The 16,706-nt window shown below is 42.3% G+C and overlaps 4 protein-coding genes across 12 annotated transcripts in view; 3 read left to right on the top strand and 1 right to left on the bottom strand.

Moving 5' to 3' along the window:
• The window catches only part of LOC125774778 (dedicator of cytokinesis protein 1), a 32,807-nt gene extending 27,465 nt beyond the window's left edge, over positions 1-5,342 (top strand). For 2 of the 8 annotated variants that reach the window (XM_049444991.1, XM_049444989.1), the window contains 6 exons: positions 74-582; positions 657-764; positions 1,175-1,282; positions 2,741-2,816; positions 2,897-3,106; positions 3,181-5,342. In XM_049444991.1, the coding sequence (XP_049300948.1) occupies positions 74-582; positions 657-764; positions 1,175-1,282; positions 2,741-2,816; positions 2,897-3,106; positions 3,181-3,768 (1,599 nt within the window). In that variant the 3' untranslated portion in view covers positions 3,769-5,342. Of the gene's footprint in view, positions 1-73; positions 583-656; positions 765-836; positions 1,142-1,174; positions 1,283-1,598; positions 1,906-2,374; positions 2,817-2,896; positions 3,107-3,180 lie in introns of those variants that run through there. The other 6 variants (XR_007421118.1, XM_049444990.1, XR_007421119.1 and 3 more) reach the window with 6 other exon arrangements.
• A 60-nt stretch (positions 5,343-5,402) lies between these two features.
• LOC125774797 (cellular tumor antigen p53-like) lies at positions 5,403-7,814 on the bottom strand. Of its 2 annotated transcripts, none has more exons than XM_049445030.1 (3): positions 6,913-7,814; positions 6,795-6,843; positions 5,403-6,724 (listed from the first exon to the last, which is right to left on the bottom strand). In XM_049445030.1, exons 1-3 carry the CDS (start codon positions 6,936-6,938, stop codon positions 5,600-5,602), a joined length of 1,200 nt encoding a protein of 399 aa, XP_049300987.1. In that variant the 5' UTR covers positions 6,939-7,814; the 3' UTR covers positions 5,403-5,599. The 2 variants fall into 2 exon arrangements, with proteins under 2 accessions (XP_049300987.1, XP_049300988.1); XM_049445031.1 differs by having other exon boundaries at positions 5,403-6,720; positions 6,913-6,973.
• A 55-nt stretch (positions 7,815-7,869) lies between these two features.
• LOC125774799 (serine protease snake-like) lies at positions 7,870-10,263 on the top strand. The gene is made up of 4 exons (XM_049445035.1): positions 7,870-8,135; positions 8,818-9,030; positions 9,092-9,365; positions 9,444-10,263. The coding sequence occupies exons 1-4, from the start codon at positions 8,048-8,050 to the stop codon at positions 10,027-10,029; spliced, it is 1,161 nt and encodes a 386-aa protein (XP_049300992.1). The 5' UTR covers positions 7,870-8,047; the 3' UTR covers positions 10,030-10,263.
• Positions 10,264-12,182: 1,919 nt separating this feature from the next.
• Positions 12,183-16,536, top strand: LOC125774800 (serine protease snake-like). Its single transcript, XM_049445036.1, has 4 exons — positions 12,183-12,471; positions 14,291-14,485; positions 14,572-15,090; positions 15,783-16,536. Exons 1-4 carry the CDS (start codon positions 12,402-12,404, stop codon positions 16,142-16,144), a joined length of 1,146 nt encoding a protein of 381 aa, XP_049300993.1. The 5' UTR covers positions 12,183-12,401; the 3' UTR covers positions 16,145-16,536.
• The last annotated feature ends 170 nt before the right edge of the window (positions 16,537-16,706 follow it).

Raw genomic sequence — 16,706 nt, 5'->3', positions numbered from 1 at the left:
CTCATTTATGTGCTTCACTAAATTGGAGCTACTAATAGAAACTAACAATATTCTTTTTATCTTTTTATCGCAGATATCGCCCATTGAGATGGCTATTGAAACAGTTGACGCAAAGAACCGCGCGATCCGAGATCTGGTGCTGGAGCATCAAAACGATCCACGCATACCGGTCCACTCACTGAGCGCCATCATTAAGGGTGTGGTCGATGCCGCGATCAACGGTGGGCTTCCGATTTATGAGGAAGCTTTCCTGACACCTCTATACCTTGAGCGACGTCCCGGCGATGATCATCTGGTGGCACGTCTGAAGGATCTGATCGCGTCCCAGATTCCGCTTCTCGAAGTAGCGCTGCTGCTGCACAAGATGAAAACTCCCGCCATTTTGCTACCGTTCCACGATCAGCTGGAGAAATGTTTCGCTACGATGCAGGCAAACGTGGAAGCAAAGTACGGTAAACGGGTGACGGATATTAAAATCGATCGCGACGCAGAAGTTACGCTGCGTCGACACATATCGGCCAACCAACCACAGATGAGTATGGATTCAAGTCGCCTGTCGGAAACGAGCATTGGATCGTCCGAGTAAGTAGACGTGCGAGTTGGGCGGATGACGGCGAAAGTGTGGTGCAACTAACTCTTTGTCATTCTCTTTGTAGTAGCGGAATCTCGAAGAACCAAAACAGCCGTCCAACGACGACTAGTTCGGGTGGATTTAAAAACACTATCGCCAACTTGGCCAACTTCAATACGGTCAACTTAGCAAGGTAAGGAAGTGACCGCAATGGAGTCAAACGAGCCAAGCTCCTACTTTAAAATGTTACTATCCAAACAAAAAGGAACCCGAATTGACCCAACGTGAAGCTAGAGGTATAAAATGGAAGTAAAAGAAGAAAGAAAGGAAAGTACCTGACAATTCAGCGTATCATTCATCATGGGGGATAAGTCATGTGTCCTTTCTTTCGGGTCAATTCGTAAATCCTGTCCCTCGTTTTTATAAGCTGTTATCTTCATTGAAATGTTTTTTGTTTCTTTCCTTTTTTCCACCCCCATAACAAAAATATTTTCTCCTTCAAACACGGCGTTTAATGTTTAATGATTGCATGATGGCATAAAACAAAATTTAATCCCATCTCTTCAAATTTATGCATCCATACCGTTTGCGCGCCGGGACTAGTGACTTCTTCGAGTTCGATCGAATAAGTTTGTCCAGTTTTACGGCAAACGGGTCCGGCGGAAAATTGATATCCAACCTATCCTCCAAGATTGGCACCAAACTGCGACAGTGCGTATATAAATTTAGCTTGCGCCTTTTTGTATTTATATCCTCGCATTTTGAACTTGTGTGTACCATTATGCCAAACCAGCAGATTCATTTATTACACAACAAACCCGTAAAACTCCCAATTGCCTTCGGGCAGTTGGACACATGAACATACACACACTGGACATTTCAATACAGAACAGTCGTACACATTGCAAGGCATAAAATTTGTGTGTGTGATTGTTTGTCGGTTGAGATAAAATTATGACCTTTTATACATTTTCTTGTGTTTCTTTTATATTGAATGCATCTCTCATAACTTCACAATTTGTGGAAGGTCGCTGTTGGTACTGTCTGGTGATCTTTAGTTGCGTTTTGCAACCGATGTCGGGTTGAAGCACGTTTAAAGTGCTTGCTCGTTAGGTACTGCCGAGAGAACATTGGCACGCGATGTAATTTTAGGTAGGAAAAGCTTGCAAGGAATATTGGCAACGATACACATCGCACCGCAACGCATTAGAAAAATGGAGCTCGCGCGAATGTATGGGATCGAACTCTTTATGGTGGCTTCCAAGTGCTAGAGAACAAGGCAGAACATAACCGTAGGAGCATCTCGAATGATGTGTGGTGACGATAGGTTCGCTGTGAGTTCGTGTGCGTGTGTTTGTGTGGATTTCACTCTAATGTTGTGTTCTCTCCAGTGCTCCTTCCATGCAAATTGACACGCTACAATGGAATGGAAGTAAGCGAACGATCGTTGTTCGTGAACACACACCCTCCCGAGACATATAGTGGGTGCTTATTCTGCATTTTCCTTTTTCCCATGGCTAACCTATGCTGTTGTAAACTCTGAATATGATCATATATGCACAACAGCACACAAATACCGCTTTTCCGGAACAAAGTTACGATAGACCAGCACCGTATTATATTATCAAACAATAGCAGCTCAATATTATTGCTTTCTTCTCTCTGTTGGGTATCGTATAGCAGTTAATAATAATATAATTCCTTTTTCTTCCACTTTTCTCTTTCAACTATCCTGTGTGTTTTCTATGCGCCTTTTCATCGACGGATGAAAATCAAACACGTACCTTTGCTACGTTTCTGCAGACTCGACTTATCATCGCACATACTGCACTCGAACGGGAAGATTATGTCGCAGCACATATTTTCCTTTCTTCAACATTAAAAACCTCATCAGTTTCATTTCATTCTTTCAACGGTGGTACAACGTTCTGTTCGGTGCATTTTGGTTTCTCACTCTGCTTTTTACTTTCCATCTTTGATTGTGCGCATTTCCTTCTACGTTATCGTTTGTTGTGAATATAAGTTCTGCTATCCAGTGTTTTGTTTTTCATGATTAAATTTTTGTGGTGTACAAATGCGTGCCATGCTCTGGAGTTTGTTCTTTTATTTCGTTTTCTATTATAATTTTATTCCTACGTTTTTTTCGTTTATTTCCATTAATTTTGATAGAACGTCTCTCGGTACATCACCCGGATCGAAAGCGAAAAAGGATAAAACACTCACCAAACGACGATCGAGTCGGAAAGTAAGTATCGGTTGTTTGGTGCTGTTATTGATCATTATTTTAATTAATTGTTACCATTTTTGTTTGCTTCTTCACCCAAGATGGATCGAGAATCGTTAAGTTTATCAGTGTCCAATAGTCAATTTTACACTAGTCCCATATCGACGGCAAGCGAGCATAGTTCCAGCATTGTTTCCTCCGACAGGGATAGTGGCGGTCCAATCAGTCTTTTATCGACCAGTACTGTAACTGCCGTTTCAAACGCAACCACGCCTACCAACTCGTTGCCCGTATTCGAACTTACCGAGGAGGTAAGAACTGTCGAGAGCGTTTTTTGAAGATAATTTCATTTAATTTACTATCTAATAATTGCTTCTCCTTGTAGTTGCATCCAAAACGGCCGCTACGTTCAGAAGTGGAGAAAGAAAAGCGCCTTTCAAGACCACCAAGCATTGCTACCCCAACAATGGGTAGCAGATCACTACCGGGCGTTGGTACAGCGTCCAATGGAACCACAACAGGGGACACCAACTCGATTGGTTCGGCCGAAAGTAGCAGCAATCGAAATTCAATAATTACTAACGGTTCTACCACATCGGAAGAGGACAGTGTGCCACCACCATTGCCACTGAAAACGCGAACCGATGCCGATTACACTAATCTTCCGTGCGGTGGTAAAGGAACAAACGAGCAACGGCAGTACACTGCACCGGCGGCACACATACAGCAGCCAAGCAATGCAAGCCACTACATAACATTTAAACCACTGTTGGCAACGGGCACTACCGTGGTGGCCGTTAACGCTTCGTACGATGTGGTGGAAACACGAAATCATAGCGTAATTGTGATCAACTCTAGTTCCTCAAGCGTAACCGGATGCAGCAGTCCACCGCCGGGCAGTGGAGGAGTGTACGATGATCGCAAACGGCCCCCAACACCACCACCGAAACCGGCACGAAATAGCAAGGTATAAATAAGTAAACAACAGGACACGTTGTGAGATACTTTTACAAGGCCTAAAGGAAGATATTTTTATCAAAACAAAGAAAGCAACGGACAAAACACGCTTCCTCACTCACACTAAGTACAAAACTGGAACTAGCAATGACTTTTTTTTCGATGCTTTTGCTAAAACTTTTCTTCTTAAAACGAGCTAAAGGGAACATCTCTGGGCGGACTCGATCGGACTTTAATGCAGGACAGTATAATTTAGGAAAGGTCAAACATATAGGCTGTCGCAATGGTACCAGATTTTTAACACCTTTGCCGTGTGCGTGTGATGCATTGACAAGTAAATGGAATGTAAAACAGGGTTGTCTTAGATAGTGAATTTAGAACCGATATTTGGGTAACGCATGGATTCAGAAAAGACTGACGGAGACTGGTGGTTGTCGTATGTTTTGATAGACGCATTGGACGGTGAAGAACGGATTGGTGGTTTGAAGGAATTTGTATTACTTTATTGCAAGTCAATTCCTAAATCAATAGCTACAGCTACAGTAGAAATGTTTGTTATGCATGTTACTGACGGTAGGGACAGTATATTGATGTATAGTGAAGAAGGAACGTGTAAGCGTGCATAATAACGGGTTTTGTAATCAAAACTCTCGTAATAGTATCCGAAGGAAGAGTGTCGTCTGTGCATAGAAAAGGCCATATTTTTAGTGTAATCGTTAAGTTGTTGAGGTTCTATTTTAACGTGCAAATATGATACGTTTTTAAGGTATTTTTCGTTTCACAGTTAAGCTTTATGAGTGCGTCTTCCGCTAGCGAATGATGATGTTGACCATAATAGTGTTAAGCAGCTAGGGAGCCATAATTTGCAAACCGGACAATTCATTTTACTGACAAAACACATGACCCTGTTGATTGATCGGTGTAACAGTTTCGGCATGACCAAAGATATAAGGATACAAAATGTTCTCATTTCAATCCCCACCCATTTCCCCTTCCTCTCCCCTTCAAACCTTCATCTGTTTACAACGACAAAAAGGCGCAGGTCGTGTTAGGATATTTTTAACCAACTGTCCAACTGTATTCGAGTGGTATTAGCATTACGTTAACTATTTAAGATGAATGCTTGTATTAAACGAGTTTTACAAAATGTTCTAGATATATTCGATATACGGGAGGAGAACATACACGTGGTGACCGACGGACAAAATGTGTGTGTGTAAAAGCAATCTTATTTATAGACCAAATATTCGATGCAATTATTTACCTAATGATATCCCGTAGGGGGGGAAATGATTTAACCTGGTGTATAGTAATGAGTAAAACGCGTTAAACCGTATATGTATATAGGAAGCATATATCAGAACAGGGCGGATAGCATTCATTAAGATTTTCTTATTAACACACCTTTCCATCGTGCTGTTGAGCGGTTTAATCTTCATTTGCGTATTACACCCGATAGGCTTTTTCATGCAGATAAGGTAGATTTAGTTGCTTAAGTAAATCGTTATTTTATCAATCACAACAATAATATTCAATACCGGCGTATAGACATTTGGCGGTGGATAATAAAGCAAGTGTTTATTAGATCAATGCAAGTTGACGCATTGTTACCAACAACTTCGGCATCCGAAACGAACGAACTTTCACGCCTTTCTGGATATAATTTGGGCAACTTACATAACAAAGTTAAAAACATTTTTATTCGCTTTCTTATATGTAAATAATACATATTGCTTCTAATAATTGATCGTTAAGTCGATAGAAGCGTAAACTGTTTCTATAAATATGTACAGTGATGTGTAAAAATAGTTCAAAAATAGCTTATTTTTGCATACAATAAATTAAAGCTAGAGCAGGTCACTATCAACGCTACATTGGCTATTATTCACTACCAGCATGTCACGTTTGTGGCGAATGTTAGCGATATGCTGCATCAGTTGAGCCTTCGTTTGCGGATCGTTTGCACGTAGGACTTGCGTTGATATCATGCCGATCGCGATGTCCATCAACCGTTTGGCCATGCGCAAGTTGGGCATTTCGATATCCACCAGGCACGGTTCCAGGTTCGGTGGTGGTGAATGGGATAAATCTGATTGCATGACCTCGTGAGCATGTCCGGTGCTCACCTGGCGTCGGTATCGATTATTTTTACTTGTGTACCGCCGCTTGGAACCATTACCACTTAATCCTGCAACGGACGTTAGTTTTGTGGAATGATTTTTAGCAGTTCTTCTAGCAACAGGAGGGTTCTCTTCGTTCTGCATATCACGTCGATAATTGATGCAGATTTTGATCTGCACCATACGCCTCGCCCATATGTGTCCTTGATCGTTTTCCAGCGTAAATACCAACCCTGTACGCCGTTGGTTAGGATGGAAGCACGTGTTTTGGCACATGAATTGTAGCATTATTTTGACGCTCAGATCTTCTGGATCAAGTGGCACCAGGACCGCGCAGCGATCCTCGAAGAACGTCCCGTTCCCAGTTCCTACATACTCGTGCCGCACGTTTTTACACCGCACCACGTGCTCCTTGATGTGTTCCGGTGCCTTATCTTTGGCGAGATGGTTATGGCAGCGCATGATGGATTCGTGCTGTGATTCCGGAGCAAGCGATACCAGCATCACCCGAACGAACCATCCCTGCGTCGAAAACAACCCGGATAGCTCACACTTAACGTCAAACGAGCAGGTGCTTTCCGTTTTGAGAAACAGCTTCTTAAGCTTCTGGGAGTAAATGAAGCCGCTGCCTTGTGTGCTAGATGGAAGCACTGTACACACTACGTCATCGTGACAGAAATCTTCCGACGAAGGATATTTGCCGGCCGGATTCAGCGAGCTCGACAAGGAAAACTTCATATCGGGTGTTGATCGCTGTGATAAGGCAGGCATCATGAAATTGTCATCGTTTACTTCATCGACGAACTGCAAAATATGTGTCTCCAGTACCTCACTATTGATAATGCTAACTTGCTGGAGAAGAAATGGAATTGACCAATCTTAATGCAGTTCTTGTTACCCCATACCTTGATTATTTTCTTACCGAAGCATTGCCCGTTGCAAACATATCCTCATCCGCAATACCAGCATCGCTGTCGGGCAACAAACATTGTATGTTAAGCACTATTAGTGTAATTTTTATCCGAAAACACCAAACTTACCCAACATCGATCGGTGGCGTCGACATTTTTGTTGTTACTAAAATCGACCGTCTTTGGTAATTATTCACTTTATTTTATTAACTAACGCTTCTTTTTGCGACTGTGCCTTTGGTAATGCTTAATCTTCATTAAGCAATGCACAAGCTTAAATTACGATGATTTAGGGACAAACAAAAAGGGCCGTTTCTCGACAACAAACGCTGTGTCGACCGTATGGAAGCGTTCCTCCAGAAATGCGTTTCAAAACAATACCGCTGGTTGACATAAACAACAGTTTGACAGATAATCGATATGTTGCATTTTGGTTTGTTTTGAACTGGGCATGGCGAACAGTGTGGAAATTCTATGAAATTGATTTTATTTAATAATTTATTTTTTATTTTTTTTTTCATACAATGTAAAAAGTATAAATAAGGATATGAAGAAGGATATATACGTATGTATTTGTTTATGTAGCAACAGCGTAGTTTATTAAACTTTTCTAAAAGGATTTTTCCTTTCAAGAATTACATATTTTTCTATCAATTTTACTCTTGCGTAATATACAAACTCTGGAAAAGGTTCTGGTTAAGAAATCCTTTGCATAACATTTGACTTGCGAAACACAATAATTACACACGAAAATGAAATCAACAAAAACTCAGAATAACCGGCAATGGCCGGTACAAGGAGGAAATGCCTTGTGATTATTACAATAATCAGCTTCAGCTTCAGAGGCTGACAATACAGCCGAAGCCGTAATCACTAATTATAAAATAAAATAAAAAAAACTGCGATTGTTTTTATTACCTATTCGCATTCGTCATTTCGAACGCACACGAATCCAAGTGCTTTGCGCATAGCTTCTTCTTGTACTGAGAAAAGCACGTGCACCGGTGTTGGTGAGTTTAAGCTCGCGATCAACTTCCAGAGCGCTCCGCGACAAAACGCATCATCAGTCCTCGAGACGATTGCGCACACGATCGATTAAAACTCGTTTTCTTCTACAGTGTTAGTAATCGTAGTGGCAGTTACGCGGAAGCTGCGCCATTACTCCTTGAAACCGCGTCGCGTACCGTGCCAATAGTTAGATGGTGTTCTTTCGTTTTAGTTTATGTTTAGTTGCGTAGCAAACAATCGAAATATACGTTTCTAGATGGCCCAACGTGCCGGCTCTATTCTGATAATGTGGACTGTGTTTCTAGTGCTGTGCTGCCTAACGCATAATGCTTTTGCTTTGCAAGGTAAAGTGCTTTGCAAGTTATTCTTTATGTCGCCATACCTGTTTGCCTCTAGTCGTACGCGCCAAAAGGTCATTTGCATTTGAGGAAACAACCAGAAATGTGCTTATTAAATAAATTGACAAGACAGTTTCCTATGGAAACCATTACTAACTCACAGCGAAACGTTGTGTCTGTAAACGGTTGCAACGAGAATAAAATTATCGATATACCTAAATTGTTAAATAGCAATGTATCTCCATTACTGACGCACTACACGCGGTATACGGTGCAAATGCTATGTGGAATGTTCCGTCCAAGTTTCTCATAGAAAGTGTGCAAATAGTTATCAGCCACTCAGAATCTCCACGCGAAGAACAATGGCCACATACGCTCACATACACACCCTAACGTACGAGTTCGCACAATAATCGAACTTGATGCTAGACGCAGTCAATCAAATCAAGTGTTCACTGGACATCAAACACCCGGCTGTATGCTGTAAACCGTTGTTTACATTACGAATCGTGAGAATTCCTCCGGCTACTTTGATGCTGCGTTTTCAAATGTTCAAGATAGATCCGTTTTTGTTGTTGTGATGTAATAAGAAAAGCGCAGAATAATAGAGCAGATTCGTGGATGTTACGATCAACAGAGCTAAACGATCAATAGATCAAATCGTTTAACAAATACTTTTTCTTTCTAGATGGCGAATCCTGCACGCACCAGGGAGAGTCGGGAATTTGCAGACCATACTCAAAGTGTAAGCGCGGCAATCGGATTACCGTATGCAGCTATTCAGCAACGGAAGCAATCGTCTGCTGTCCACCGTCGCAATTACTACAACCAGCTGGCGGCACTATTACAACACCACTTAGCTCGAATAATCGTGGCGCCACTGAACGAATTAGCGAGAAAAGTAAGTCTACGGATATGGATGGACTTCAAACTTTAAACTAAACTCTCTTGCCGTTCCATAGAATGTAAGGATTACAAGGATCTTACTACGGAGAGTGTCGCTATCAGTGCACTGACACTCAATCCAACGCTGGTCAAAATTGATGTTCCGAAGTGTGACATGGTAGTGAAGCTGATCGTCGGTGGAAACGTCACGAAACCGGGCGAGTTTCCTCACATGGCAGCGATCGGTTGGCGTCGTCCGAACGGTGACTACGCATTCGAATGCGGTGGATCGCTGATCAGCGAATATTTCGTGCTTACGGCGGCCCATTGTTACGCGGAATCCGAAGCAGGGTAGATCGCGAATAGTCCTGCGGACACAACCGATATTACTACCAAATATTAAGCTTGTTTCTGCTTGCCTGCTTTCAGCGTACTGCCCTCGATTGTGCGTCTGGGTGATCAGAGCTTGGTGCGCGAAGATGATGGTGCCGAACCGGAGGATTACGACATCCGGCAGTTCATCGTACATCCGGATTTTAAATGGAGCGCCGGCAAATACAACGATCTTGCATTGATTGAGACGAACGAGCGGGTGGTCTTTACAAACTTTATTCGTCCGGCATGTCTCTATACAGCGGACAGGCTGAACGTACGCACAGCGATTGCGACCGGGTTCGGGTTAACGGAAGACTTTGGCACCAAGTCGGACGAGCTGCGCAAGGTGGCGCTGAACATTTACGATAACGATCTGTGTGCCGAACGGTACCGGCTGAACCGTCACATCCGCCAAGGCATCAGTAACACGCAAATGTGCGTTGGTGATCTCGCCGGCGGGAAAGATACCTGCCAGGGTGACTCCGGTGGACCGTTGCAGGTGACGCGCGAAGAAAACCACTGCATGTTTTACATCGTTGGTGTGACATCTTTCGGACAGGTGTGCGGTAGTGCAACACCGGCAATCTACACTAAAGTTAGCTCGTACCTTGACTGGATCGAATCCGTCGTATGGCAATGAGACGAACGGTAAAATAGACGAATAAGCTGTCGACTTAAAATACGTCAATCTCTCAGATGGAAACAACAAAAAAAAACTTTTAGATAAGAACTTCAGCAACTCAAACTTGAGCGGAAAGATGGGAACCTATCGCGTTTCATAGTGTTGATGCAATTATTTTTACTAATATAACGTACTTGTCAAGTTTCTGTTTTAATAAAGAAAACGCTATTCTGTGTGCTTCGCTAAATTAAAGTTTGGCCATTTTGTATCATTTCGAAAGTCATATTCGAAACAAAGAACGATATTCAGTTTTGAGAAAGAAGCACTTTCTGATTTCGCTACTTTAAGTGAATCGTTCATTGTGGGAAAATAGGCAGCAGAAAGTACTTCTTTTCTGAAGACTTGTAAGGACCATTCACGATCGAATTCAACTTTTAAGTTTAATTGTCAACGGGTTTCAAATTAACGCTTATGATCTCGCATATACTGAAAGCTTCATATATATGTAACTAGAAACTAGATATTCTCCAATCCCAATAGCCGAACGGCCTTGGGAATAGAAAGTGGATTTCACTTCAATAAGCCTAAGGAAAAGGAATCATGGAAATTACCTGATCGTATTTGTTCAACAATAATTGTCGATCAAGAAAACTAACGGTCAATATTTGATGGGACTAATGCGAAGAATTGTATAATAACTAACTGCAAACTATAACAAAAAGTAGCCACTTATTTCTGTTAGTTCATCTTTCATAGTAATCTTTCATATTACTACTTTGTACTTTGTCCAATTCCATATTCCATACAAGCGTAATCCCTAAAGTATAAACGCAAAGAAATCCAATCAAACATTCTCAGCTTGAAATGTTTTTCGTGTTTCTAAAATATTTATCAACTTAATCATATCGATAGTTCCTTCGCGTATTTTTCGTGTTTAAAGAGTGGTTTTTGAAAGACTTTACTTCATGCAACATGTTTGAGCATGATGGTTTTCAATGATCAACCAAACTCATCTTATTATCGGCTCAAGTTAATGGCTACGTTTTGGTACGTCATACAAATCACACAACATCTACTCCTATAAGTTCGAATACCTGTTTATGTAAATTTGGTTGATTGGGGATCATTGGTCATTTCCCAATTTACTGAAATACATCTCCATACAAAAAGACATTCGAAAAAAATAAAACTGTACAAATGTAGGAATTTTACTGGTTTTTCTTCTTCTCCGGTACCAGTTTATCTTAGCACCACAACTGTTTTTTTCTTATTAATCCTTATGGCATCTCGTTTAGCGCTTCGTTTAGCGAAAATTAGCCTGAAACAAAGCCTGAAATCTTCACGCAAATGTGCTCAACCAATTTTATCAACCAATCAGATGAATCCACTAATCAGGAGGCTCGTCTTTCTTTCTCTTCTTTGGTAACGCCCTTAGTTGTTTTTTTAAATTTTGGATTTATATCCATTAAACTTTTAGTTCATCCACATGTTATCTACTTGCATATCTAATAAAGATTAGTTATTTATTTTAACATTGATGGGATATGGGGTTATGTTGCCTTTTGAATTACATTGAATTAACATAAAGTTCTAAAAATTTTTATGGCTTGTGATAACGTACCTAAGAATTACTTTTTGGGAAAACTGGTCAAGTTTCTAGAACGAGTTTATGCTGATAATAGCATAAGCGATTGATAGAGACATCGTTGCTATGCCCTTTCACCTTTGATATATATCATCAAATATTTGTCATCGCTTGGAATTTCCCGTCTAGCAAACGGATTTACTCGTTAGAGCATAGAACTCCACATTAGATTGCGTACAAGCATCGACGATTTTTGCATGTGTCTTCTTAACCACGGTGGACTCTTTTCAATTGTACATACAAATATTGCTTTTACACTTTTCACTTCCCTTGTCCCTCCTCGAAAGTTTGATCCGATCCTTAAACAAAAAAAAACTCTCCCAGTCGATTACACAGTCCGCCCGTCCATCCATCTACAACTGCATCGAAACTCTCGCATTCAAATCGTTCGTACAGATTTCGCGCTCAATTTCGTTGCTTCCCATCGTCGTGGCGGTATTCCCGCACGAACGAGCAACGATCGTGTGGCGAAACGTTTCAAAATCCCAACCCCGACGCCGGTAAGATACGAGAGCACTCAGGAAAAACCACACTTCTCGCGACGAGGCTCAAACGTGATCCGACCGTCACTCGTGGTAGGTGTTATCCCGGGAGCCGTCCGGTGCAAGGTACAGTTACTAGTAGACGTCGGTGTCCGTCGGTGAAGCTACCCGATTGATTTCGATTTGTTAGTGCATGTAACTGGTCCCCAACTTGCGACGCGGTGGGTTGTGATTAAATAAAAAGTACCTTCAACAAAACGAAGATGTCGCCCACCATTACACAGATCGTGATCGCTGCAATCGTTATCAGTACCGTTCTAGCCTCGAGCAATGGTAAGTAAACCATCAGTAACCTTCGTGAATGGTATACGTGTGTAGGCTCGATTCGTAATGATCGATGATCGTTTGCTGGATGGTGAGTGCAACGAAATGTGCCGCAAAACGCGTCAGTTGCGCATTAGACCAGGTGTCTACCGAATGTCTACAGCGTAGATCCCCAAACTTGATTGTTACCAAGGCTGCTATGGTAGACGATCGCGCGAGAAACGTTTTCTGCTGCTTTGTTTGTGATTACTTGCAGTCCGTGTTTGAGAAGATTGTCAGATGGCAGGTGGATTAAGTGATCAATTGAAGTGCCTCTTGTGCTTCACTCAAAATTGGACATCTTCAATAATGAACAGCGTACAGAGAATCCTTCTAAGATCAGTTGTAGCGATGGAAGAAACGCTTGATGTCATCTTCCCAAGTGTCCGGGAATGGGTGTTTTAGCCGACCAAACAAATTGCGCAAGATGATTAATGTGCTTGGCAAACACGATTTACAACCGCAATTCCTCATAGTATATCCGGCTTTCTATATAGTGAGCCACTATAACCAACTGTATCGAGCAATGTTCAACTTTCGTTGCCTACGGTGATGATCCCTCGCGGCTAGGTGTATCGTCTAGCGGACCGTGTGATACCGTTTGCGACGTGTACCCATTTGCGGATCAGCTAATTAACACATCTTTGATGAACTACGTCAACAAGAGAGCGTTTTTTTCCCATCAGAACCATCCACATTAAGGTGTGAGAGGTTAGAATGAATCAGTTCTATTTACGTGATCGGCGGTGCTGGTAGTACATACTAAGCCCCAAAATTATTATGTCACCTGAGGCGTACATATTCATATTGGCTGATAGTATTTTTCTCCAAAAAAGTTGGCCATTTTAGGTATTCCCATATCCGTTATGGATACTACACCTCCATGCCAATTTGCTCGAGTTTCGAGTCAATATCAATAACGCCTTAACAATAGACAATTCTAACTCGTGATCCTCGCATCTCGATCGTGCAAGGGATTGGTTTACATACCGCTCACAACGGTTAACTAGGAAATAGGTACGTTGCGTATCGTGACGATGAAATAGATCCTCTTCATAAAACCAGTTATCAGACACAAAGGAATCCCCGGCTTAACCAACCAGTTGTGCGCGTTTTTTGATTATGCAAATATTAAATTTCCAATGTCATGCTATCGGTGTTTTTTTTTTGGACAAGAAACCCTTTTGCCAGGAAGGAAAACCGCACCGTTTTGCTAATATTTACTGTACTTCACAAACCCGTTCTGTGTGTGTGACCCGGTACATGTTACATCGATATTAATTTTTCCTGTACGCCTGATAGCTCAACTGATGGATCGGGTAATCCGATGGAGGAAGATGTTGCATCAGATGAAGTTGTTTGGTATTTTGTTGTTTGAATACATTATGCATAAAGCGATCTCAGATATTGTAGCCCGGCGTAAATGTGGCTAATGGATTACCATTCCACGATATGGAGCGCTTTTTAGCCGTTGACATGGCTAAGAATTTCGGCAGTTTTTTTGGATTTCCGTAACATGTTTTAGCACACGAATGTGTTTTATCGAAATAATCCTCATATCATTCTTTTGCGTCGTTGAAAATGCATGCAGCAAAGACAATCGAAACTAAGCATGGCATCCGAAATAAAGCAAAGCATAAGAAGGAAATAATAAGCTTAAGAACGCCTTTAAACGTCTGCAGGCGATAGAACGCAGAAGCATGCTTATCTCTGCGGTTTTGCTATCATGGTTCAGTTTAATCGAGCAATATAGGTTTTTTTTCATAACATCCTCATTGTCCCGTTGCAGATGGTGAATCGTGTGCGTATGGCAACGAGCCCGGAATCTGCCGTGGTTATAATCTATGTCGGCCACTACTCGAAAGATCCCGCATAGTGAAGATTTGTGGCTATACTAGCCAGCAGGCGGTCGTTTGTTGTCCGGTGGATTATGTACAGCGCTTGCAGCAACTAAACAATCCCAACCAGCGCATCAGCGAACGAAGTAAGTGTCCCGGAAGTGTGTCTCGTACAAATTGGTTAACTTATCATCCCAATCATTTACTTCTATTTTTTTTTGCGCTGCTTCAGAGTGTCGACAGTACCTGAGCTCAGCTAGTTCCAGCTTACTGCTCGGTTCGCTAGCGGTCGGAGCATCGGTGGTGAGGGTGAAACCCCGCAATCAATGTCCGACCGATCAGAACCTTATCGTCGGTGGTACGGCAGCCCGTTATGGCGAATTTCCCCACATGGTCCGGTTGGCAATGCCGAACGAAAACGGTGACATGACGTTCCGGTGCGGTGGAACACTCATCAGCGAACAGTGGGTTATGACTGCGGCCCATTGTCTCGAGTCCCAAACGATCGTCGTCCGGCTGGGTGAGCTAAAGGAGGATAACGAGGACTATGGCGATCCGATCGACGAGCAGGTGGTACAGATCATCAAACATCCCTACTATAAAGCACGCACCGTTTACAACGATATAGCGCTACTAAAGCTAGCGAATCCGGTACCCTTTTCTTCACGCATTCGGCCAGCCTGCCTCTACAGTTCGCCGACCATTGAACGTGCGAAAGCGATAGCCATCGGATTTGGCTCTACGGAAGCATGTAAGTGTTAGATCGCACACGATCGATTGCCGAAACTAACATCTGTATTACCCATCGCTCAAGACAAAACCAATATTAACGTATTTTGGATCACAAACCGGTGTCGAGGATTCGCATTCGGTGTTGGTAAGGGTCATAAATTTGGGGACGTTTACAACGATCAAAAAATTTGCACCTGTCAAATCGGAACCGGTTTACCTTTCTACACCCGTGTATCACCTAGCTGGCGAATGTTTGAAGCCGGTTTAATGTAAAACCATCATGCAAGAAAGACAATACCGGTTTATCATTCGGAAGATTTGTGAATCTGACGTCATACTTGCAGGTCTAAATGCTTTGTGAGGAAACTAATCACGGTAGGTACGGCAAGTGCGCTACGCACGCAGTTCCTAGAAGCGGAACTAGAGCACCACCGAACCAGGATTTGATTTATTGGGATCACCAGACGCAGGACTGATTATTATAGGAGGAGTTCCGGCAGGAATCCTAATTTTTCCGAGCCTTTCTTCGTGCTGGTTGCCTGAGCTCAACACTTCTCCCTTCCTTCCGTCCTTCCTTCTAGTGACTGGGCTTCCTCTGATACTGAATGTTTTTTCGTCCTACTTCGCTTTGCCACATGCTCGTGTCCTGGCTAACTGGGGCGCCTAATTCAATTTACTATTTACCATTTTTTTTGTCCATATCCCTATCAGATGGTGCCGGCTCGAAGGAATTGCTAAAAGTATCACTGGACTTGTTCACAACGCCCGCCTGTGCCGTTTTCTTCCAACGCAATCGCCGCGTACCGCAAGGTCTGCAGGACACGCATGTGTGTGCCGGCTTTCTGGCTGGTGGCCACGACACCTGTACCGGTGACTCCGGTGGTCCGCTGCAGATCAGCACAAACGATGAGGCCTGCGTTGCACAGGTTATCGGTATTACCTCCTTCGGTATTGGATGCGGTTCGGCAACACCCGGAATATACACGCGAGTATCGGAGTATATAGACTGGATCGAAAGTACTGTGTGGCCGACGGAGAGTGGATCGTTCAATGATGAGTTACGCTTTAGCTAAAGTTGTGCTTTAGCTTTTGTGTGCGCGTGTGTGTGTGTGCAAGCGGACGATCTTCGAACGGAAATTCAGCGGACTACGACGACAGTTTAAACGTTTAAGCGTCTTAAACGTATTAGTGTATAACTTATGTTCTAGGTAATGCGTTGCCTAATTGTCGTATTGATACATTATCGTAAGAATTAATATACTTTGCCGGTGTGCAAACTGAGATTAACTATCGGTCGGGACAGATCAACAATAAAAAATCTCAGTTACAAATACTAGCTGATTGTCCCGACCTTTTTCCCGACTCCATTGTTATACGAACGATGTACCTTATAACGTTCTAATATGATGGTTTCTTTAAAAATAAAATATATAATGAGCAAACACATTTTTGACAAAAGAATAAAGATACTCTCTTTTTGATTACTTAGTTAACATATTATCACACGTCGCTCGTTGCTGATACGAAAAAGTATTAGTTTTTTTAATTAAAATTATATTTCTCGACAGGATTGCACCTCTGCCACAAAACCGGTTTCGGGGGATTTTCTTTCTTTTGTACTGCTTCAGTCGAGAA

Source organism: Anopheles funestus, chromosome 2RL, assembly GCF_943734845.2.
Source record: "Anopheles funestus chromosome 2RL, idAnoFuneDA-416_04, whole genome shotgun sequence".
In the NCBI taxonomy this organism is placed as follows: domain Eukaryota; kingdom Metazoa; phylum Arthropoda; class Insecta; order Diptera; family Culicidae; genus Anopheles; species Anopheles funestus.
The sequence above is the reverse complement of the archived record's forward strand: the minus strand, read 5'-3'. Positions and strand labels throughout refer to the sequence as shown.

Excerpts from the sequence above, each read along its gene's own strand:
- LOC125774797 (XM_049445030.1), bottom strand. The coding sequence starts at position 6,938 with ATGTCGACGCCACCGATCGATGTTGG. Across the intron at positions 6,844-6,912 it reads ACGCCACCGATCGATGTTGG|CGATGCTGGTATTGCGGATG; the intron begins GTAAGTTTGGTG and ends GTTGCCCGACAG. Across the intron at positions 6,725-6,794 it reads TTGCAACGGGCAATGCTTCG|CAAGTTAGCATTATCAATAG; the intron begins GTAAGAAAATAA and ends TTTCTTCTCCAG.
- LOC125774799 (XM_049445035.1), top strand. The coding sequence starts at position 8,048 with ATGGCCCAACGTGCCGGCTCTATTCTGATAATGTGGACTGTGTTTCTA. Across the intron at positions 8,136-8,817 it reads TAATGCTTTTGCTTTGCAAG|ATGGCGAATCCTGCACGCAC; the intron begins GTAAAGTGCTTT and ends TTTTCTTTCTAG. Across the intron at positions 9,366-9,443 it reads TACGCGGAATCCGAAGCAGG|CGTACTGCCCTCGATTGTGC; the intron begins GTAGATCGCGAA and ends GCCTGCTTTCAG.
- LOC125774800 (XM_049445036.1), top strand. The coding sequence starts at position 12,402 with ATGTCGCCCACCATTACACAGATCGTGATCGCTGCAATCGTTATCAGT. Across the intron at positions 12,472-14,290 it reads CGTTCTAGCCTCGAGCAATG|ATGGTGAATCGTGTGCGTAT; the intron begins GTAAGTAAACCA and ends GTCCCGTTGCAG. Across the intron at positions 14,486-14,571 it reads CCAGCGCATCAGCGAACGAA|AGTGTCGACAGTACCTGAGC; the intron begins GTAAGTGTCCCG and ends GCGCTGCTTCAG.